Here is a 21,232-nt window from a genome sequence, read left to right as displayed (position 1 = left end):
ACAAGCCACTTTGATGGCTTTGTCATTTGAAAGTAAGGGAAACAATTCTTGTAATGCACAAGTCAAGCTATCAACTTTGGGATCATGGCCAAAACACGGAAGAAAAAATTTGGCAGCCAGTCTTGATATTGCCATATTTAGTGATCAGAAAGCAATGATGGTACTAATCCCATCAATTAAGAACCTAGGCCACGATCCAATCAAATACATCAGTCTCTCCTCCATTTGCTGACAATATATACAAAGTAGAAAGAAAATTGCCTAATGACTAAAAGCAGAATTTAAAGCAGATTACCTTTTAATCATTTGCTGGGACAGTAAAATGATGGAGGATATTTCAGGGAAAGAAATCATCGGCTGCCTTCTGATTTTCATTTCAGGCGAAAACTACTTGGTGTTCCTAAACTCCTGTCGGGAACCGTATACAAAATTCAGAACATTTAAAATTTGCTATTTTTAAGAAGCACCCTGATATTAGTATCAAATTTAGAAATATTTGTTTAAAAATGAGTTTGATTATGCAACTATATTAACAAAACAAAATGGGTTTTAAAATGGGTTTTACTAAGTAAAACCCATTTTAAAACTAAGTAAAAAGACAAGTAAAACTCAAAAAAAAGTTTTATTTACGATAAGATACAGCTTTAAAAATCAGTCTGATTCTAAAACATTTCTTGCTGTTTCAGATTTAGTTTTCTTCAAAGATCCTTTCCCAGATTTTTTCATTTTTCTTGACATTTTTCTAGATAGAAAATGATTATTATGAAGAAAACAGTAAGTCAGCTTAAATATATAAATAAATAAATTAATTAAAAACTATATAGCTAAAATTACTTCTGTATTAATACATTGATGCCAGAGCAATTCAAAAGCTTTTGGAATTTGTCTTTATAATTCATTTTTAACATATCAGAATAGATAACTATTCAGTATATCAAAGAGTTTATACGAGGGGTTGAAAAGTCCTAATGTTAACCTAGAACAAAAATGATATTAAAGCAACTGATATATAACTGCAAGAAAGAACATATCTTAAAACCCTTTAACCCTTATGAAATATGAAACACGGGTGTTTAAGGGTTTAAGATATGTTCTTTCTTGTGGTTATATCAGTTGCTTTAATATCATTTTTGTTCAAGGTCTAGGTTAACATCCGAACTTTTCAGCACACACCCCCCATACTTCTCAGGCAAATAATATATAAATCATTTATGTTTAGTGCACAAGAGAAAATTTTTTAATACAGTAAATAGTTTGATTATGCATGTTTGATTTACACAGATTAAAACCAATACAATTTATTATTTAGCCACTTTCTTTGTGCACCTAACTTGAAATTATGCACTTAGAAACATTCAAGAAAATATGGTAACACCACTGAGCAAGAACCAATGACTCTTATCCTCCATGATACCCATGTGATCAGACCAATATGACACCTCTCTGTCGTTAGTCTCTTGTACTGAACTGACACTGAAGTAAGCATTTAAGTGATTTTTTTTTTTTTTTAAATGTAGTTCCCACAACAACAAGTTATTAATAAACCTATAGTACATAGGTTTATTAATAACTTGTACTCTGAATGGGCTACGGATTTGTAGGAAGTTTTCAGGATTGAGACCACTTTATAATATAAGGAGTTTTATTAAAAATAAACAATTAAAACCCGACAAGTTTTGTGCATTGCAAGACTTATATCAACAGGAGTAATGGTACATAATCCTTTCTTTTAAGCTTACATGGTGATCCGATCCGAATGCATTTTTGAAAATTATGGAGACAACTACCGTGTTTGAATAAAAACTTTAGTTTAATATAACTAAAATCTACATTTGACGTTTCGACCTTTATGTCAAGGTCATCTTCTGGAGCATACAACTATACACAGAAAACAAGCTACACTACAATCCAACTGGTTTGTTAAAGATACTGACCAACCACTACTGACCTCTGGTTGTCAGGCCAACAATTGTTGTAGTGGTTGGTCAGTATCTTTAACAAACCAGTTGGATTGTAGTGTAGCTTGTTTTCTGTGTATAGTTGTATGCTCCAGAAGATGACCTTGACATAAAGGTCGAAACGTCGAATGTAGATTTTAGTTATATTAAACTAAAGTTTTTATTCAAACACGGTAGTTGTCTCCATAATTTTCAAAAATGTAATGGTACATAAGTTTTACACAACAAAAGCCTATTAACGATTAGTTATGCATATTAAATGTTTTTTTATAACTTCACAACTGTTAAGTAATTGATAAACCAGAATACAAATGATAAATTTATGCATGTTGCATGTATGGATGTTGGAACATTGCTAGTTGTTGGTATCATGTCTGCTACATCCTACATCCATGGCAGTTAAATTTCTGATGAAAGCAGACTGTACTTGATATAAAATTAAGCCTTGATTTATATTGCATTGTGTACGGATCCTAAGCAATTTGTGAGGTTTGTTTCAATTTTTTTGTGCAACAGTTATTATCAATATATGAAATTTTTGTTTGTTGCCAGAGTACTTAATGGCCAGTAGTGGTTGTGTGGAATGACAGGCCTGATTTATGCTCTCTTCTTTTTTTGGCATTTTTATGTGTTCAGACATGTGGATCTCTCCCGACCTTCCTGTCTGGCCTACATAACAAATGCCACAAGAGCAATGAATCTCATAGATGCCTGGTTTTTTCATGGGGGTGATGTGGAGGTTTAGTGGATGCAGGAATCTTGATATTTTTTTTTGTAAAGGTAAAAAAGCCACTTTTATGTTGTGCTCACGGAGCAACGCAGCCACTTTGTCTGTGACATTTTTGATGCAAGGCAGTATGACTGCATTCTTGAAATCTTGTTTAAGTAAGGGAGTTGCAGGAGCTGTATTAAGAATTTTTCTGACTGTCTTGGGTTTGAAACCATTAGGCGTGAGGTTCTGTTTCAGGTAGTGCAGTTCTTCATTCCTTTAAATTGGCATGCTTGATATATTGTATGCCCAGTCTCATAAAGTTTTAATCATGTCAGTCTTTTGCAATGGATGGTGGTGTGAAGCGGCATTTAAAAATCTTCCCGTTGTGGTAGGATATCAAGGAAATGTAATGATTTTTTGTACTGTTCTAGTTCAATAGTGAATTTTATATTGGGATGCAAGTTGTTCAGATAATCTTTGAAAGCAATCAGCTCATCCATCATTCCTGACCAAATGAAAATATCATCGGCGTAAAGTAACCAAACTTTCGGTTTTTTCTGATAGGTTTTTAATTCATTAATTTCAAAATTTTCCATAAATAGGTTGGCTAGGACTGGAGAAAGGGGGGAACCCTTGGCAAGTCTGTCTTTTCTGTTCCAATATTTGTCTTGAAATATGAAAAAAAAAAGTGTTTTCCATGCAATCTTTGAATAGAATCCAGAATCCCTGCTCTAAAGATCAAACATGGAACTTTTTCAAGCCACTTCAGGCCTCCAAATAGGGGAGTGGTGGTCCCACACCAGGTGATCAAATTCATCTCCCACCTAAAGTTTGTATAAACTTTTGATATTTTGCTACATGATTATGTATTATATTGTTTTCTGTACTTAATATTTAAAATGTTTACTTATTATTACTTAATTGGATTACTTATTACTTAATTGTCTATTTACTTGTAATATAGTAAATAGACAAAAAAATTCGTTAAGTGTAATTTATAGATTTTCTGTAGTGCGAAAATGCATCCTTTATTTATTTGTTCTATTTAAGCAATTTTGATTGTGTGAAGGGTTTCAGCATATAACATGCAAACAGAGGATCTACTGTATTTAGAATGAGAGGTCAAAATAATTTTATCTGAGAAATGTTTACTCCATTAAACTTGAACATAATGCAGCTGATATAATGTTATAAAGAAGCCTTTGAATAGTTCAAAAGTTTGCTGAATTTGGTATTCAAAGGAGAACTGTGCATTGCAATTTTTACCAGTTTATCACGGTCAAGAGAAGCTGCCAAGATGCTTCAGGTGAAGTGATACATGAAGCATTTCAACAAGCTCAGTAATATGCTGATATCTAATGAGACTTGCCTACTCATTCTTGGGATAAATGTTTCATGAAATATTATCTGTAAAGTAGATTTCACTAATTTATGAGCAAAATTCCATTGAATGCTGTGCGTTAAATGGAATTTTAAGAGTGTGGTTTGTGTGTGTGTCACAAACAAACCACACCCTTGAAATTCCATTAAATACACATTTTTTTATTGCATGACCTTCTATCAGATCTGGAATTACTGCTTCACTATTCATTTTGTTCTTAAATTCATGGTATCCTTGCAGAACTTAACATTTCACCCAAAGTGGCTTCTACAACTGCAGCTATGCTGGATTTGGTTCAGTGCTGATGTATGGCTTTTCCTGGCTCTTTTGAAATGACCACCTCTGCCATGGGGGGGGGGGGGGGAATCAGCCTTGCAGCAGCATAACAAGTGGCCAAATTTTTGACAATGGTGGCACTACACCAAGATGCATCCTAAGCCTGTCGTAATTACCAGCTTTATAGTTCAACGTAAACTCTTACTTGACAGAGAATTCCTCATGTTTAGCAATCTCCTAGAACAAGACTGCATGGTCACTCTCCCCCAGTTAGGGACAGAGTGTCTACCATGGTTATTGATACATCTTCTGATGCTATTACCAGATCCAGCATTCTCAAACCCTGTTACCCTCTATGATAAGCTTTTTCAAGTAATTATCCCCTAGCAACTGTAAAATTTTGCTTCCATCTTGTCATGCCTCCTTTCCTGCCTCCAGTTTATGACCCAATAGTTAAAGTCCCCTATAATAATTGCTTGACCTGCATTTGCTAATCTGTCGAGGCATGGCATCTGCATCTTTTGTGGACCTCCTGGTCTATAACAGCCACAACAATATATTTTGTGCTGTTGACTTCTATATCATACCAGACAGCCTCAAATGAACCACTTTCTCCTAAAATCATCTTTAACTTCTTGTTGGCTCAAGTTCTTAAGCTATCATCAACAATACCCTACCTCCTGTTCTATTCCCTCTATCGTTCCTGAAAATACAATATCCTTTACATTATATCCCTGTAACTATATAATTTTTCTGTCTATCAGGTCTTGCTGATGCATATAATTTTTGGCCAAGTTGAGCTGACCAATGCCAAAAACTCCTCTAGTTTATGTTACCCACCCATTTGGATTTGAAACCTGTGAAACTGCATTCAGCATTGCATAATCACACACACTTATTTGTCTCAGGGGTCGCTGAACCCACTGAATGCATTCACCCTAATACTTCTAATTTCCAACCTCTCACTGAACAACTCTCTCTCTTTCTAAACATCCAACTCCATAACCATTCAAATGCAGTCTATCAGGCATGTACAAGTCAATTTGTCCATCAAATTCTCCATACATCTATAAACTGCATACTATTCCTCCTGCACAATCTTCTCATTGACTCATTAGCAATCATGGCCATTCTTCACACTTCAGTTCTATTACTTTCTCACTTCTTTTTTTATTTCTATCAGTAATTCTTTCATATCTCATTGCACATTTCTCACTTTTCAAATCATTTGTGCCAGTCAAAACAATAAATTCTTTCATTTCTACAAACTAACAGTTTTGCTATATCCTTGATCTTTGTACCTGAGAATATGCATTCATCATTTTCTTATTAAGTGCACCTCTTATATCATTGAATCTCCATAAAATTCCATCTCCTTATTCCCAGTTTCTCACACTTTTAAACTTTTTTCCATTCACTTTTTCTTTCATTCTCATTCTCTCTCTCTTTCTCTCCTAATGTATCACATGACAATGATTTTTCCAGTCACTCTAGCTCATGTTCTGTCCTGTGAAGGATGCCATGTAAGCACACTATTACACTCCTTACTGCCAATTCATTATCCACATTACCTTCAGCCACTTCTTTCATATTCTAATTCATATTTTGTGTACTATCATTCACCCTTCCACACTCTTTACAACACTTTTACCTTCTAATCTAATCCTGTGGTCTCCTCTATTAAGAGGGTTGTAGATGATGAATAGTCTGCTTCCATGCCTCTCCATCTCTTGCTTCTGTAAGACTCTTGCCTGTCCAATCTTTGATGTTGTCTTTCCATTGCAGTTGGGGTCTTCCTCTTCCTCCCTCCACCATCCCCTGCAATACGATTCTTGGGAGCTCTCCAGAAGAAACTCTCATCAGATGTCCTGCAAACGCAATTTTTCTTCTTTGGATATTAGCCATATAGTCTCTTTTCATCTTGAATCTTTCACTTTAAGAACCTCTTAATTTCTCACTCTTTCAGTCCAGCTGATACGACCAATTTTTCTCAAGCACCACATTTCAAATGCATTCAATCAGTCACTCATCTCCTTATTGATTGTCCAGGACTCGCATCCATATGTCCCCACACTCCAGATCATTGTCTTGAGGATTCTTACTTTTAACTGTTTGTTCAGATTTCTGTTTCCTAATATGTGGTATGTTTGAAAAATTCTGGTTTTTCTTTTTTAATTCTGTTCTTAATTTCATAATTATATTTATTGTCATATGTTATCCAACTCCCAAGGTATTCAAAACTTTTTACATTCTCTATTCTTTGTCCGTTCAAAGTATACTGCTCAAAACAATTAGGAGATATTCTTGTTGTTATTTCTGTTAAAATTATTTCACGCTAAAATGTATAATTTGTTAAACTTGTAATAAATATCGATTATTTAAACAATATCTCATCAATTGCACCCCCTATCCATAAGTAAGAAATATTTATTCATCTATCAAGTACCCAATAGTTATAATTATTTGCAGACATTTATAATTATCCGACAGAAACTAAAATATCCCCTAATTGTTTTGAGCAGTGTAATTTCCATCCCATCATTTCCTTTCCTTGAAATCTTCATCACTTTTGTCTTTTGAATGCTCATTTTCATTTTATATCCCTCATTTCCAACCCTGTTCAATCTATTCAAAATTCTTTGCAAACCTTCCTCTGTTTCACTCATAAGTACAATATCATCTGCATATCTTATATTATTTATCAGATGTCCATTTATCTTTATTCCATCCTTTAGATCTTCCAAGGCCTCCCTCATCATCCATTCACTATAAATATTAAAAAGGAGTGGGGACATCCCACACCCTTGCCTCACACCTTTTCTTACGGAGATCCATTCAGTATCCTCCCCTTCAAATCTAATCCTGGTTTCTTGAGTTTTATATATTCTGAACAACAGTCTGAAAATTTTTTCATCTACTCCTATTTTATGCAAAATATCAAATAAAACATAGCGATTAACATTATCGAAAACTTTTTCGTAACCCATATTGAATGATTCTTTCCCCCAATATCCGTAGTGTTGTAATAGCTTCCCCAGTTCCCTTGTTTCTCCTGAAACCAAATTGTGCTACATTTAATTCTCTCTCTCTATCATCTGTTCCATTCTTCTATACATTATGTTGATCAGGACTTTTGAAATGTGGCTAATCATGCTGGTTAGTTATTTTATTCTTTCACTTTGCACATGACTTGCATTTTCGACAAAAACACAACTATATCATACGATCCCTCATGCCAAACTCAGTGAGGAATGCATCTTTTTCATATGAACTGGTGCCATGAAAAATGCTCTCTGAACAATATCCCATATTGTTCAGAGAGCATTAACTTATTTATTATTTAATATCCCATATTAAAATTCACAAATGAACACATATTCAACTTTGCAATCTAAGGTAAGTAAAATACTATCAAAAATAATTATAAAATTTCTAATATTCACTAAGATAAAATACATCTGCGATCCATATGCAGCACTGTTACTACTATTTTATTCAGTAAACAAATAAATAAATAAAAATAAAGTAAATAACATGACAACAAAAAAATGGCATGAATATAATTTGATGTGCAAGTTTTAACTTCCATATGCATGGATATAATATGGATGAAAACAAGAATTTCCAATATACAGTAATTTATGTGATATCCAGTCTATGTGGGAAGCTTAATACCACAAAATTAGGAAACAGCATAATGGATTTTACATATATTTATTTTGCATTCTGTAAATGATGATGAAATTAGCAGAGAGAATGCTGCAGTTTAATCAGATAAGTTACTTTTCTTTTGTGTTTTCTCTGATAATGTTGATAAAAGATATGCCTTGAATAATCACTAACATAAACTGGTCATATGGAACATCACTATTTCTCACAATAAAAAAAAGCATGTCTAATTACGCACACACACACAAACATATATATATATATATATATTAATGGGATAGAAATTTTAAGACAGGTGCACTTTTCTTCACGAAAGATCGGTACTATCAACATAAGAAGCCTGAATGGCAAATAAAAAAAAGAAATGGATTTAGCTGCATAATAGGGGTGACTGAAAACAAAAAAGACAAAAACTGGTGAGATCTTTCTGAGCAATACATACAAAATGTTATATTCAGGAAATGACAATCAAGGAAAAGAAGGAATAGCCATAGTATTCAACACAAAATACGAGGCTCATCTTCTTGAATGGCAGGCAGGGTCAAGTAGAGTGATTTGGACAAATATCAGAATGGGGAACTGGACAATAAGAATTATTTGTGCCTATGGTCCCACAGAAGGTTCTACTAAGGTAGAAGTGGAGGAATTTTTTGAGGCTCTAGAGAAAGCTAGTTACACAATGAAAAAGGAAAAGTTGGTCCTTGTTGGGGATCTAAATAGCAGAGTAGGAAGTGATTGTCAGACATACAAAAATGTTTTGGGAAAATTTGGAGAAAAGAGTAAAGCTAATAATAATGGCAAATACCTGTTGGATTTCTGCTCAGGACATGGACTAGTTATTACTAACACAATGTTCTGACATAAAAATGTGCACAAATTCACATGGAGAGAAGAGGCAAGGAATAAGAAAAGTCTCGTTGACTATATTATTGTTGATAGTGATGTTTTCTCCCTGGTGCAGGACACCAGAGTGTACAGAGGATTTGAAATTGGAAGTGATCACTATTTGGTCTTGAGCAGGATAAAATTGAATTTCATATTGAAAAGAATAACATATAAGAAAGTTTTAAAGCGAATAAAAGTTGAGCAGCTCTCAGATGTGAACTGTAGACTAAAATACACAAAGATTATTAAAGGAAAAATGAAAGAGTTTGAGAACAGGAACTAAACCTTGGAGATTCAGTGGCAAGCCTTGAAGAAAACCCTGATTGATTTAGCTAGAGAGGCATGTGGTGAAGTTGTTTGTAAGGATAGAAAAATTAGAACTCCATGGTGGACACAGGAAGTTAAAGAGGCAGTGTAGGAAAAGAAGAAAGCATATCAAAAGTTCTTGGCAAATAAGTCAGCTTGTGCTCTTAGAGAACACAGAGACAAATGTAAGAAAGCTAAACAGTGTGTGTAAAACTAGCTAAACAAAAGTCATGGGAGGACTTTGGCAAGAACATAGAAAATAAATATCAAGAAGGTGGCAAAATATTCTGGAGGTTGTTGAAGAAGCTTAGGAATGGAGGGAAGAGTGCTGTAAAAGGAGTTAGAGATGATAAAGGTGACATGAAAATGGCAGAAAAAGATATCCTTGAAGTATGGAGTAATTACTTTGAAAATTTGCTAAATGAAACAAGCAGTGATGACAGCACAGTGATAAAAAACACTGACCAGGCATGCAGTCAGGAATACATATCCGTACTTGAAGTAGAAAAAGCCATCAAAGGCTTGAAATGTGGAAAGGCAGCAGGAGCAGATGATATTCGACCAGAAATGCTGAAGTATGGTGGTATAAAAGTCTTACAGTGGCTGCACTGCATAGTTCAGAAGGCCTGGACAGAGGGACGAATTCCAGATGATTGCAGTAGAGCTCTCATAGTACCCACATATAAAAAGTGAAATAAAACTGAATTTGAGAATTACAGAGGTATTTCTCTACTGAGTGTTCCTGGCAAGATCTATGCAAGTATACTTGAGAAATGGTCGAGAAGAATTGTTGAAGAAAAGCTTGGTGAAGAACAAGCTGGATTGAGGTCAAATAGAGGCTGTCAGGATCAGATCTTCACTTTACGACAAATAGTGGAGAAATCATGGGAATATAACAAAGATCTGTATTTAAGTTTTGTCGATTTGGAAAAGGTATATGACAAGGTGCCAAGAGAGAAGCTATTCAATATGCTACAGTTATATGGTGTCAATCGGGCAATATATCAAGCAGTACTTAGTCTGTATTTGAGTTGTAAGTCAGCAGTTAGAATTGAAGGAAGTACAGGAAGATGGTTTAATGTTAAATCTGGTGTGAGAAAAGGATGTACATTATCCCCAATGTTATTCATTATCTATATGGATCACATTATGAAGGAAAGTGGTATTAAACATGATATCAAAATTGGAGATGTTAATGTCAGCTCTTTGCTTTATGCAGACGATGTTATATTTCTAAATAAATCCGCTACAAGTTTGCAAGATTCCCTGACTAAATTGAATAACTGTTGTAATAGATATGGTATGAAGGTCAGCAATAAAAAGACGAAGACAATGAAAATAAGCAGAATCATTGAAAATGTCAACTGTGTTGTGAATGGAGAGCCTGTTGAACAAGTAAAACATTTCAGCTACTTAGGCACGATTTTTAGTGAAGATGGTAAATTAAATATGGAAATAGACAACAGAATCAACAAAGCTGGTACGATAGGAAGTCAAGTGAATAAATTCATATGGAATAAGAGAGAAATTAGTCGGAACACTAAATTAGCTGTATACAAGACAGTGTTCAAACCAGTTTTAACTTATGGATCTGAGAGCTGGGTCAGAAGTAAAACATTTGACCAAAGACTAGAGACTGCAGATATGAGAGTCCTGAGAAAGATTATAGGCGTGAACAGATGGCATCAATGGCAATATCATATTAAAAACGATTATATTAGGAAAGAACTTGACATTGTCAGCATCCAGGAATGCTTTAGCAGAGCTAATCTCAGGTGGTATGGTCAATTAAACAGAATGGGCAAGGAAAGATTAGCAAAGCAAGTGTTCTCTGCCAGGTTGGCAGGAAAACGACCCAGGAAGACCAAGATATAGGTGGATGATACGGTACAAAGTGCCTTAGATGACAGAAATATAAGATCTGGTAATGTTGGAGTCTTGACAAGTAACAAACTGATTTGGAGGAAAATTGTAGATAGGAAGTTAGTATAATGATGTAAATTTTTCATGTAGTACTATCATATCCTGTACACCCCTTGAGGGTACATGGCAGGAATTTGATGATGATCTCCAAAAAAAGTTTAAAACATCATTTCTAGACTAAGTGGTTTGCCAGCTAAGAAAATACTGTTCTTGAGTTGGCTCTGCTGAATTGTTATCAATCATTTTACAAAACTCTATAGGTTTTAATAACCAAAAAACAAATAACTGGATCTTTAATTTATTTAAGACAAATCAACTGGGGGGAAAGGAATTCATTTTATAAAAATCTGTGCAAAATCTGAAAAAAGGAAATAAATGCTTCCATACTGATATACCAGAAAAGATAGTGATCAAACATAACAAATCAATTTTCAATCGTATTTCACCTGAATGGCATGATTTCATCCTCACTGTCTTCTGGACCTGAAACAAATGCAAGTTTTCCTGATTGAGTTATGACTGCTGTTACCTAGAACAAACAAATGATAGATTTTCCTTTTTAAATGAAAATATATAAAACATATTTCTGAATGTGCTATAAATAACTAAATAAATCCTCTAACATATTTTATTCTAAAAGAGAACAGGTAAGGCTCATTCAGCTCCAGTAACTTTCTGAGGATTAGTAGGAGAGCCAATCTCCACCCTTTGCATCAGGGTTATCAATGCTCATAGGAATCAGAGGAGAAAGTTATGAGAGAGAGAGAGAGAAATGCAGTGTATAGCTAGTACTTTTTTTGAGTTGCAAGATTAAAAACTAGTTTCAAGGAGAAAAAAACTCTGAAGTCTGTGTTAAAGAATGATTATTCTGAGAACCAGCTGATAAAAGCTCCTCTATTTGACAAAGAGAATTGGAATTATAACTGTTTTCCTTCTGCTGGTTTAGCACCATGGAAACAAATGCCACTTCCAAAGGGCTATATAGGCACTTATAATTTGCTGCATATCAAAGTGAAAATGTTAAAGTAAAACTTCAGTTTAATATAAACCAAAATAATCACTTTATATTAAACTGAAGTTTTACTCTAACACGGTAGTTGTTTCCATAATTATTATAATGAATTCTGATCACCGTGTAACCACGAAGAAATGGAAACTCTTGATAAAAATTTGGAACATTGAAATCTAATTATATTATTTTGCCTAATGTGTTAAGCTAGCTGGTTTACTGCTGCTAAGTAACTTGACTTCATATAAACTGATTTATGTACAACAGGATGATTAGTATTATTTATAGCTACAATGCCTATCATCTGAATATATTCTCTGGCCAGTATGCAAAAAAACACCCCCACTTCTGTATATGAATGACAATTCACCTTAGTTCACTGCTTTCCAAACTTTATGCAGTGAAGTCCCTGAATGTGAAACTGGCAGTACTTTTGAAACTGATAAAACATTTTCTTCTCTTTTATAATTATGTGGTCTAAATATCAGAATTTACAACCCAGAAATAAATATCTGTATAATTTAAATAATGTTTCTGGATATATTATATTTTTTGTCTTATAAGACACACCATTGTATTGGATGCATCACATTTTTTGTGTTGAATTTTTGGAAATAAAATATTCTTCACAGCATAAACTTTAATACATGTATTATCCATTTATTAGAGAAAAAAAAAACAATTATTCTTAAAAATCAAATCATTAAAAAATCTAATATATACATATAATATAAACAAAATAATTTTTATAAATTTCATTAATCTTCTTTTCATTTTTTTTTTCATCTTCACTGTCAAAATTTTCTGAACTTCATTCTTCATCAGAAACCAAGTCATCACTGTCTTGAATCCTCTGTTCCATCAAGAGAATTACTAATCCCACACTTTTGAAAAGATTTTATAATAATTTTGAGTTTCACTTCATTCCATGAATCTTTACCCATTCGCACACCTATGAAATTGTGGCCTTCTTTCTCCTACCTGTTGATGTTTCCTCAAAATTTGGAGATTGCATCCAATTGATCTATTTCCCCCCCTCATAAATCATTTAAATGGTTTGTTTGATACATCTAAAGGTTGAAGCACAAAGGAGTTCTCCTTGGATTGCAGCTATTTTTGTGTTCATTTTGTGAAGTTCATTCTTAACAGCTTCAGTTTTATAGCATCTAAACTAATCCCATACTAACAAAGCAGCTTTTTGATGTAAACTGCCAGGACGTCTGGACCACACCTTCTTTATCCATAACTTCATCCCTTTCTCATCCATCCATCTTCAATATGAATGTAAATTTCTTTGAGAAGTTTTTCTTTCTGCATTGTTTTTCTTTTAAAAATTAAAAACGGTGGCAATTTTGTTCCATCTGCACAGCAGAACAAAACAACAATACAGTTGGTTTTTTCATGACCAGAAGGTTTAATAATAATACTTTTCTACCTTTGGAGTCAATAATCTTGTTTGAGGGCAAATCAAAATCAGAGGCACTTCATCCATATTAGTTATCTATCTGTGAAACTTCATAATTGTATGTTGTATATTGAAAGTTCGAATTAGTCTGCATTTTTTGCGATATTTTTGCATGCATGCATAAATCGTTTCTCTTCATAAATCTAATGCACCATGATGGCAACCCTGTAAAATCGATGATATTTCTTTCTGTTGCCAATAATTTCGCTCGTTGAATAATCATTTTTGTAGATATGCAGCAACCTGATCTTCTTTGATTCATTATCCAAGTTTTTAATTCATTTTAAATTTTTGCTGGTTTTCTGCAGAGATTTTGTTTTGTAGAATTTGCTTCTATTAAGTAAATAGAAGAAAAATAGAACCAAGTTTGTACCATTTTTTCTGTAGGCGGAGGCCCAAATTGCCACTTTTCTGCTCTATTGCCATTCTTTTTTGCATACTCTATCACACGTAGAATCCATGGATTATAAAAAAAAATCTAAATATAATAATGTATTAATTACTAGTTTAAATCTGAGACCGTTAATGATCATGCAACTATTCAAACTGATTACCGACAGGCGATGATGCACCGTAACTGTGCATACGTAAAAATACACATCGGTTTATAAGATGCATCCTAATTTTCAGATAAATTTTAGGTACAAAAAAAAGTGCATCTTATAAGGAGAAAAATATGGTGTGTGTGTGTGTGTGTGTGTGTGTGTGTATATCCACACATATGTATAATATATGTTAAACAGACTCTGCAAATGATGTATATTATATTACTATTATTGCAGCAAGCACTCATGCTTTACTGAAAATTATGTGACTGAAGTTATCTGGAAATGACTTTGTGACTTCCCTTCCAAGATCTGCATTCTGGTTGCAAACAGATTTCACAGTTTGAAAAACACTGCTTTAGTTGAAAACTTTTTATAATATTCATTGTTTAGTTAGGAAGATAGGATTCAAACTAAAAGGCCTGGACCGTACCATAAAAACAACTATTTTTTACACACACAAAGAGAGAGAGAGAGATTTTGATAATTTTTTTGATAGTATTGTCTAGTTTCACTAGTCTGCTTTAAACATTACCATAAGTGAAATTATAATGCAGAAGAACAAATAATATGAATTGTTAACTTCCCATTACTTTTTACACAGTTCATTTTAATAAAGGTATATATTTTGCATTCATATTTACCTTTAGTAAATTTATTTAGCAAAATGCATAAGCATCTATTAGATTCATTTTGCCTATCTGTCTCTATACACATTTTGTTATTATCATCAGACTTCATGGATAAAAAACCTTATCTTTGGAAGCCCTGATCATACATGTAGCTCATAAAGTAGCTCATCAAACTGCGGCTTAAACTCATTCACTGTTTCTGCACTCACTACACTCTCAGGTAAGATATTCCTCGCCAACTGCTCTCCACAAGAAAACATGTTTCTAACATTCCTGTTCACACTCTCCTTATACACTTCAAGGGATGGCCTCTTGTTCTACCTCTATCTCCTCTATTCCATGCTTTGCAAAATGAATTCCCTCAATCCCTTTCCCAACATTCTAAAGGCTGTTTCTAGTAACCCTTTCCAAGAGGGACCCCCCCTTGAAAACCATTTGATCAAATCTGTACACAGTAATCCATATGCAACATGAACAAGAACTTATATGAGAAAAGCATAATCTCCTTACTTCTATGTACCAATGTGACAATGTCCTCTACATCAGTGTGGATATTACACATGTAATCAGTTGTGATGTCCTCACAATTTTAGCAATGTATCTCCTAAATTTCATTATTCTTCTCCACTGTCAACTCCAGGTCTCTCTCTCTCTCTCTCTCTCTCTCCCCCCCTCCCCTTCAATTCCTGTAAGAAATTGACACCAACTATGTACTTTGCATCTGTCCTTTAGTTTTCTAAATTTTAAAACCTTATGCTCTGCTGCAGTGAAAAGTAACTCCACTCACACAGCCTAATGAAATCTTTCTGTAAAGTCATAATTATCTGCTTTACTCTTCATAGATCTTTCCATCTTTACACCATCTGCAAACACCTGCCAATCCCAATTTCAACCTCCCCAATAGCATTACTATGGGAATTAAATAGCAATGGCCCCAAAACAGACCTGGCAGCACACTGTCCCCCCCCCCCCCCCCCAAAAAAAAAATCAGCCAATCTCCCTATCCAACATATTCATGCAATATCTAATGCCATTTGTTCCAATTTGATTACAAATTTGCCATGTAGAAATCTATCAAAGCTTTTGCAAAATGCAAATATGTCATTATATATATGCATCCCCTTGTCTAATCCATTTGTCTCATGTAATATATAAGCGGACTGTTGAAACATGATTCCTTTTAGCAGATCCATACTGACCATCAAAGAGCTCTAACCTCTCCAACACCTTAACCACAACTCCAGATAAACAACCTATAATTTTAAACCTCAGTTTTATCACCTTATTTATGAAGTTGAACAATTTTATCCTCTTTCCACTCCTTTGGGACTCACCCTCATTGCAAGACTCATGTTAAAGAAGTACATCAAAGCAGTTATTAACTTCCTGGAATGTTTTCTTAAAACACACTCAGAACAATATATCAAGTCCTACTGCCTTGTTAATATCAAGTTTTCTTTTCTCATATAATGCCTGCTCGCTATCAGGTACTCCTTCTCCAGTTCTACACTCAAGCTCTGCCTGATATCACAGAATGAAATACATTTTATGAATAGCTTGTTTAATATCTCAACTACATCATTTGCAATGGTTTCCATTCTACCATTTTCAATAACCATACCATTATCATTGTTCTATAGCCATTAGTTCTTCTCCTAGCTACACATTGAAAGTTATCTTTTCTAGGATTTTTTTGGCCTCACTGGTTAATTGGTGCTCAGACTGTTTACTAAGCAATTTACTTTCGTGGCCTACTTTCTGTACTCCTCATGCCAATGATTATTACCAGTGATTTTTTGAAATTTGAAAAGGTACTCAATTGTGTACTGGCACCCTTATTAACAGCGGCATGTGACATACAGATGTGGTACATTTAGAAATTTGTAATATTCAGTATTTTTTACAGTAATTTGTAATATTTTTTAAATGTTTATCTAGTATGCAAATAAACTCAGTTATTTAATGAAATTTACATTTTTTATCATGTCTATTATTAAGATATTTGCTATATAAAATTTTTATAAATTCTTGTATACATTTTACTTATATTTTCTAGACTTGTATAATAAATTTATGCTTAATAAACTTTGTGTTATATACTTAATTTGCCCTTGTTATTCCAAAAACGTTACTACAATACGAAGTAATAATATCAATAAATAATCTTTAAGTTTTTTTTTTTTCATATTCTTTTAATTAAATTTTTCCTGCTTAAAAAGAATGGGTAGCAGCTATAATAGATTTACTTCATTCCAATCTAGAATATCACATGAAAATAACTATGGCAATCACTCTTTTCTTATTTGTTAGATCAATATGCCTACATATTTCCAGGCTATAGCAACAGCCAACAAATATTTCCTCAGCTCTGACTAGACAGATTTACTGAAATCAGGTATTACAAATCCTTACAAAAAATTGTAGTGCCTGTGTAGCTCAGTGGAGGTGGTGTTTACACTCCTCATCACTAAATCACCCAAAGATAGACTTAAGTTCCAGTCTAGTCATTGACTAGAGGAACTTTTTCTAAGCCTTTTTTTGACCGGTTCCCAAGTTAGTTGATCTCTGGCACAGGCAAACGGGTTTTTTCCCCTCCAGGAAACTCGAGTTTTTCGCCCCGTAAACTCAAAAAAATTGACTGTAGACCCCACACTATTTTCAGACATTAAAAATATTGTGTTGTGGTTAGGGACCACAAGATGGCAGCACTTATTGAGCTGTCTCTCTTCACTGCAGGCTGCTTAAATTAGTGATAGCCTTGGGCTAGCTTTCTCTAATTGGCTACCAGTGAAAACTGAACTGTCCACTCAGTCTCCAAAAAAGTTAGATAGGGCTAAAACTGCCTTGCCCTCACTAAACGGGAATAAAAGGTGTTAGCTTTTTTGTTTTATATACAAAAAATTGTGAAGCCATGATGTGATAGTGATTTTTTGCAAAATTTTAAATATAGAATTTTGTTTATAATTTGCCAATTGTGATTGGCAACATTTAGGAAACAATTAGAAATGATGGTAATAATTCTAATCATGATGGATGAAATTTAATGAAACTTGATATTTATGATGTTGAATAAATTTGTTTTAATTATCTCAATTTAATCAAGCTATTTTTATAGCCAAAATTATGTATGCAATACATAAAACAAATTACTTGGGATTATTGTAATAATGTCAACATACAAGAATACTATTACAAAATGAACCCTTTATTTTAATAATTATCTTCAATCAGTTTCATACTTGCTTTTCTTCAAAATGTCAAAAAAAGTCCCTTTTTTAAAATTTTCACAAGTTAATTAAATTAGAACAGATGGGCTGGTAACAGTGAGCTGTGTATAGGAGAGCAACATCCCAGAAACAGAAAGTCACCAGTGGTATTCCCCCAAGAATCTCTTTGAGGGCCATTGCTGCTTAACTTGTATATGTTAATGATATTGGGAAAAGTTTGAATAGTGATATGGAGTTTTTGCAGATGATGGGAAGAACTATGAGGAGCAGAGCCGATGTTCTGGCTTTTTAGAGGACTTGAACAGATGGCATGAATGGGCAAGTGCATCTGGTTACCAGTTCACCAGTTCAATATTGCAAAGTATAAGATTTTAAAATTTGAGAAGCAAAGATGGGATGCAGAGTATGCAATTAGTTGGAATTGTAAGTCAGCAGTTAGAACTGAGGGAAGTACAAGATGTTAAATTGAATGTGAGACAAGGATGTCACTGTTATTTATCATCTATATGGATCACTTTATGAAGGAAAGTGGCATTACACCTGATACCAAAATTGCAGCTGTTAATCTCAGCTCTTTACTTTATGCAAATGACTGTATACTCCTAAATAATCCATTACAAGTCTATAGCATTCCCTAACTAAACAGAATGAATGCTATAATAAATTTGGTATGAAAATCAGCAATAATAATAACAAAAATACAAAGAAAATGAAAATAGGCAGAAACAATGAAAACTTCAAATGCATCCTGAATGGAAAACCTATAGAACAAGTAAAACATTTCAACTCTTAAGGCACAGTTTTAAGTGAAGATTGCAAATTAAACATGGAAATAGACAACAGAATTAGCAAAAGTGGTATGATAGGGAGTCAAGTGAATAAATTTATATGGAATAAGAAAAAAATTAGTCAAAACACTAAACTAGCTATATTCAGACAGTGTTCAAACCAGTTAAAACTTATGGATCTAAGACCTGAGTTAGGAATAAAACATAATCAAAGACTGGAGACCACAGATATGAGAGTTCCAAGGAGGATTAGAAAATAGATGTGTAAACAGATGGCATCAATTGCAGTCTGATATTAAGAAAGAACCTGACATTGCATTGTTGGCATCCAGGAATGTGTTAGCAGAACTAATCTCAGGTGGTATGGTCACTTGAACAGAATGAGTAAGGAAAGGTTAGCAAAACAGTTTTTTTTTTTTTTTTTTTTGGCAGAACAGAAAGAAAAAGACCTACAGAAAGATCAACATCTAGGTGACATACAGTAGAACATGCCTCAGATGACTGAAATAAAAGACCTGGTACAATCTGGAGTCTTGACAGATAACAGATTGATTTGGAGAAAAATTATGAATAAGAAGTTAGTAATAATGTAACTTTTTTTCATGTAGAAGTATTGTAAATATTCTGTACATCCCCCTAAGTGTACATATCAGGAATTTGATGATCTTAGGTGAGGTGAAGAAGAAGATAAGAGTTATTATTTTTTTTTGGGGGGGGGGGGGAAGAGGACCTAAAATTTCAGGGACACATTGCTAAAATTTATGAAGCTGAACAATTTTATCCTCTTTGTTAAAGTACATCTCAAAGCAATACAATGGATTATGGTAATGATGCAAAGGATACTGACATGTAGAGGTGTGTCTGTACATGTGCGCATGTACACACACACACACTCCGGTCAAAAATGGAGCGCACACACCTAGTTACTATGTACTCAAAATTTATGTTTTCAGAATTTCTAATTCACAGTCAATAATTTTTGAAGGTACAGTACTATAACAATGAATTATATGATAAATCATACTTGTCACTTATTTTATTTAGTAATTTCTCCGATGTTTCGACTCCAATATTACTAGAACCCATTCCAACTTAATATACTCTAATTAGTTGCTTTTAGCCTGCAGCATGTTAGCGAAATGATGATGCCATCAGCAAGTTTTCAGAGACATATTTGTTCACAGTGGCTACTCTCTAGACAGTACAGACATTCGAATACATGCAAATACTGAGAGATTTTTGTATCTACATGAATTTAACCAAATGAATTTAGTGCTTGCAATTTTAAGGGTTATAGCTAGATGAAAAAAAAAAGGACAACATTATTATGAGCAATATTACATCATTATTCAATATGGCTCAATTACATATTACTCAAAAGTGCACATATTGAATCTGAGACCAGAACTTGCACATAAAATATTTTCATGTCATATGGGCTGGCAAAAATTAGAGGGAATATTGGTCAACTATTATTATTATTATTTAGGCCTCCAAGGAGTCAAACGACTCATCGCAGGAGGTCTTTCCTAGGAAACACAAGCCTATCAAGACTCATCGTGGGAGGTTCCTCCTAGGAAACACAAAGTCTATCATACGACTCCTTAAACTCATTGACCGTTCTCACCACTCTATCAGGCAATGCATTCCACAGTTCAACCACCCTCCATGCAAAGAAACCACTCCTCACCCTCTTGCTCACGGTTTCCTTTCGTAACTTCCAGGGATGGCCTCTTGTCATCATGCCTTCCCGCTGTTCAATCAAGCGAAAGAACTCCCCAGTGTCAACCCTGTAACCACCATTCAACAGTTTAAAAGTCTCAATCATATCACCGCTCTTACTTCTATCTACCAAACTCTGCAGTCCACATTCCCTCAGCCTATCCTCATAACTAACATTGTGCAGTCCTGAAACATTTTTGTTATCTGCCTTTGTACTCTTTCCACAGTTAATTTATCCCCTTCAAATCCTGGGGACCAAATCTGAGAACAATAGTCCAAGTGTGGTCTGATCAGGGTCTTATACAATGGAATGATAACTGTTTTACCTCTGCAGGTCAGCGTCCTTCTCATTATTGCAGCAATCCTCTGTGTTACCTTCACCACCTTTGCAATATGTCGCCTGAATTTCTAGTTTCTATCAATTATCAACCCCAGATCTCATCTCCCATACTTCTTCCAGTATAGCTCCTCCAATAGAGTATGCAGAGTCCCATCGATGTGTCCCAAACCTCAAGATCTTACATTTTGCTGCATTAAACTGACCAAACCATTCATTTGCCCATCTGTCTAACTTATTCAAATCCTCTTGCAGGACTACCACATCTGCGCTATTACTAATAACCCTTCCCAGCTTCACACCATCCGTAAACAACTGAAGATCCCCCTGCAATCCACTGACAATGTCATTGATATAAAGGTTAAACAATACAGGTCCCAGTACTGAGCCCTGTGGG

The 21,232-nt window shown here is 34.1% G+C and overlaps 1 protein-coding gene across 8 annotated transcripts in view; it reads right to left on the bottom strand.

Annotated features, from left to right (window-relative positions):
* Positions 1–605: 605 nt before the first annotated feature.
* Positions 606–21,232, bottom strand: part of LOC150107493 (jouberin-like) — a 422,644-nt gene continuing 402,017 nt past the window's right edge. For 7 of the 8 annotated variants that reach the window (XM_090391911.1, XM_090391912.1, XM_090391908.1 and 4 more), the window contains 2 exons: positions 11,557–11,639; positions 606–742 (listed from right to left, as the gene is read on the bottom strand). In XM_090391911.1, the coding sequence (XP_090248037.1) occupies positions 652–742; positions 11,557–11,639 (174 nt within the window). In that variant the 3' untranslated portion in view covers positions 606–651. The remainder of the gene's footprint in view (positions 743–11,556; positions 11,640–21,232) is intronic. The other variant, XM_090391913.1, reaches the window with a different exon arrangement.

Source organism: Typopeltis vanoorti, chromosome 4, assembly GCF_054136105.1.
Source record: "Typopeltis vanoorti isolate ZY-2024b chromosome 4, IOZ_Tvanoo_1.0, whole genome shotgun sequence".
NCBI lineage: Eukaryota > Metazoa > Arthropoda > Arachnida > Uropygi > Thelyphonidae > Typopeltis > Typopeltis vanoorti.
The sequence above is the reverse complement of the archived record's forward strand: the minus strand, read 5'-3'. Positions and strand labels throughout refer to the sequence as shown.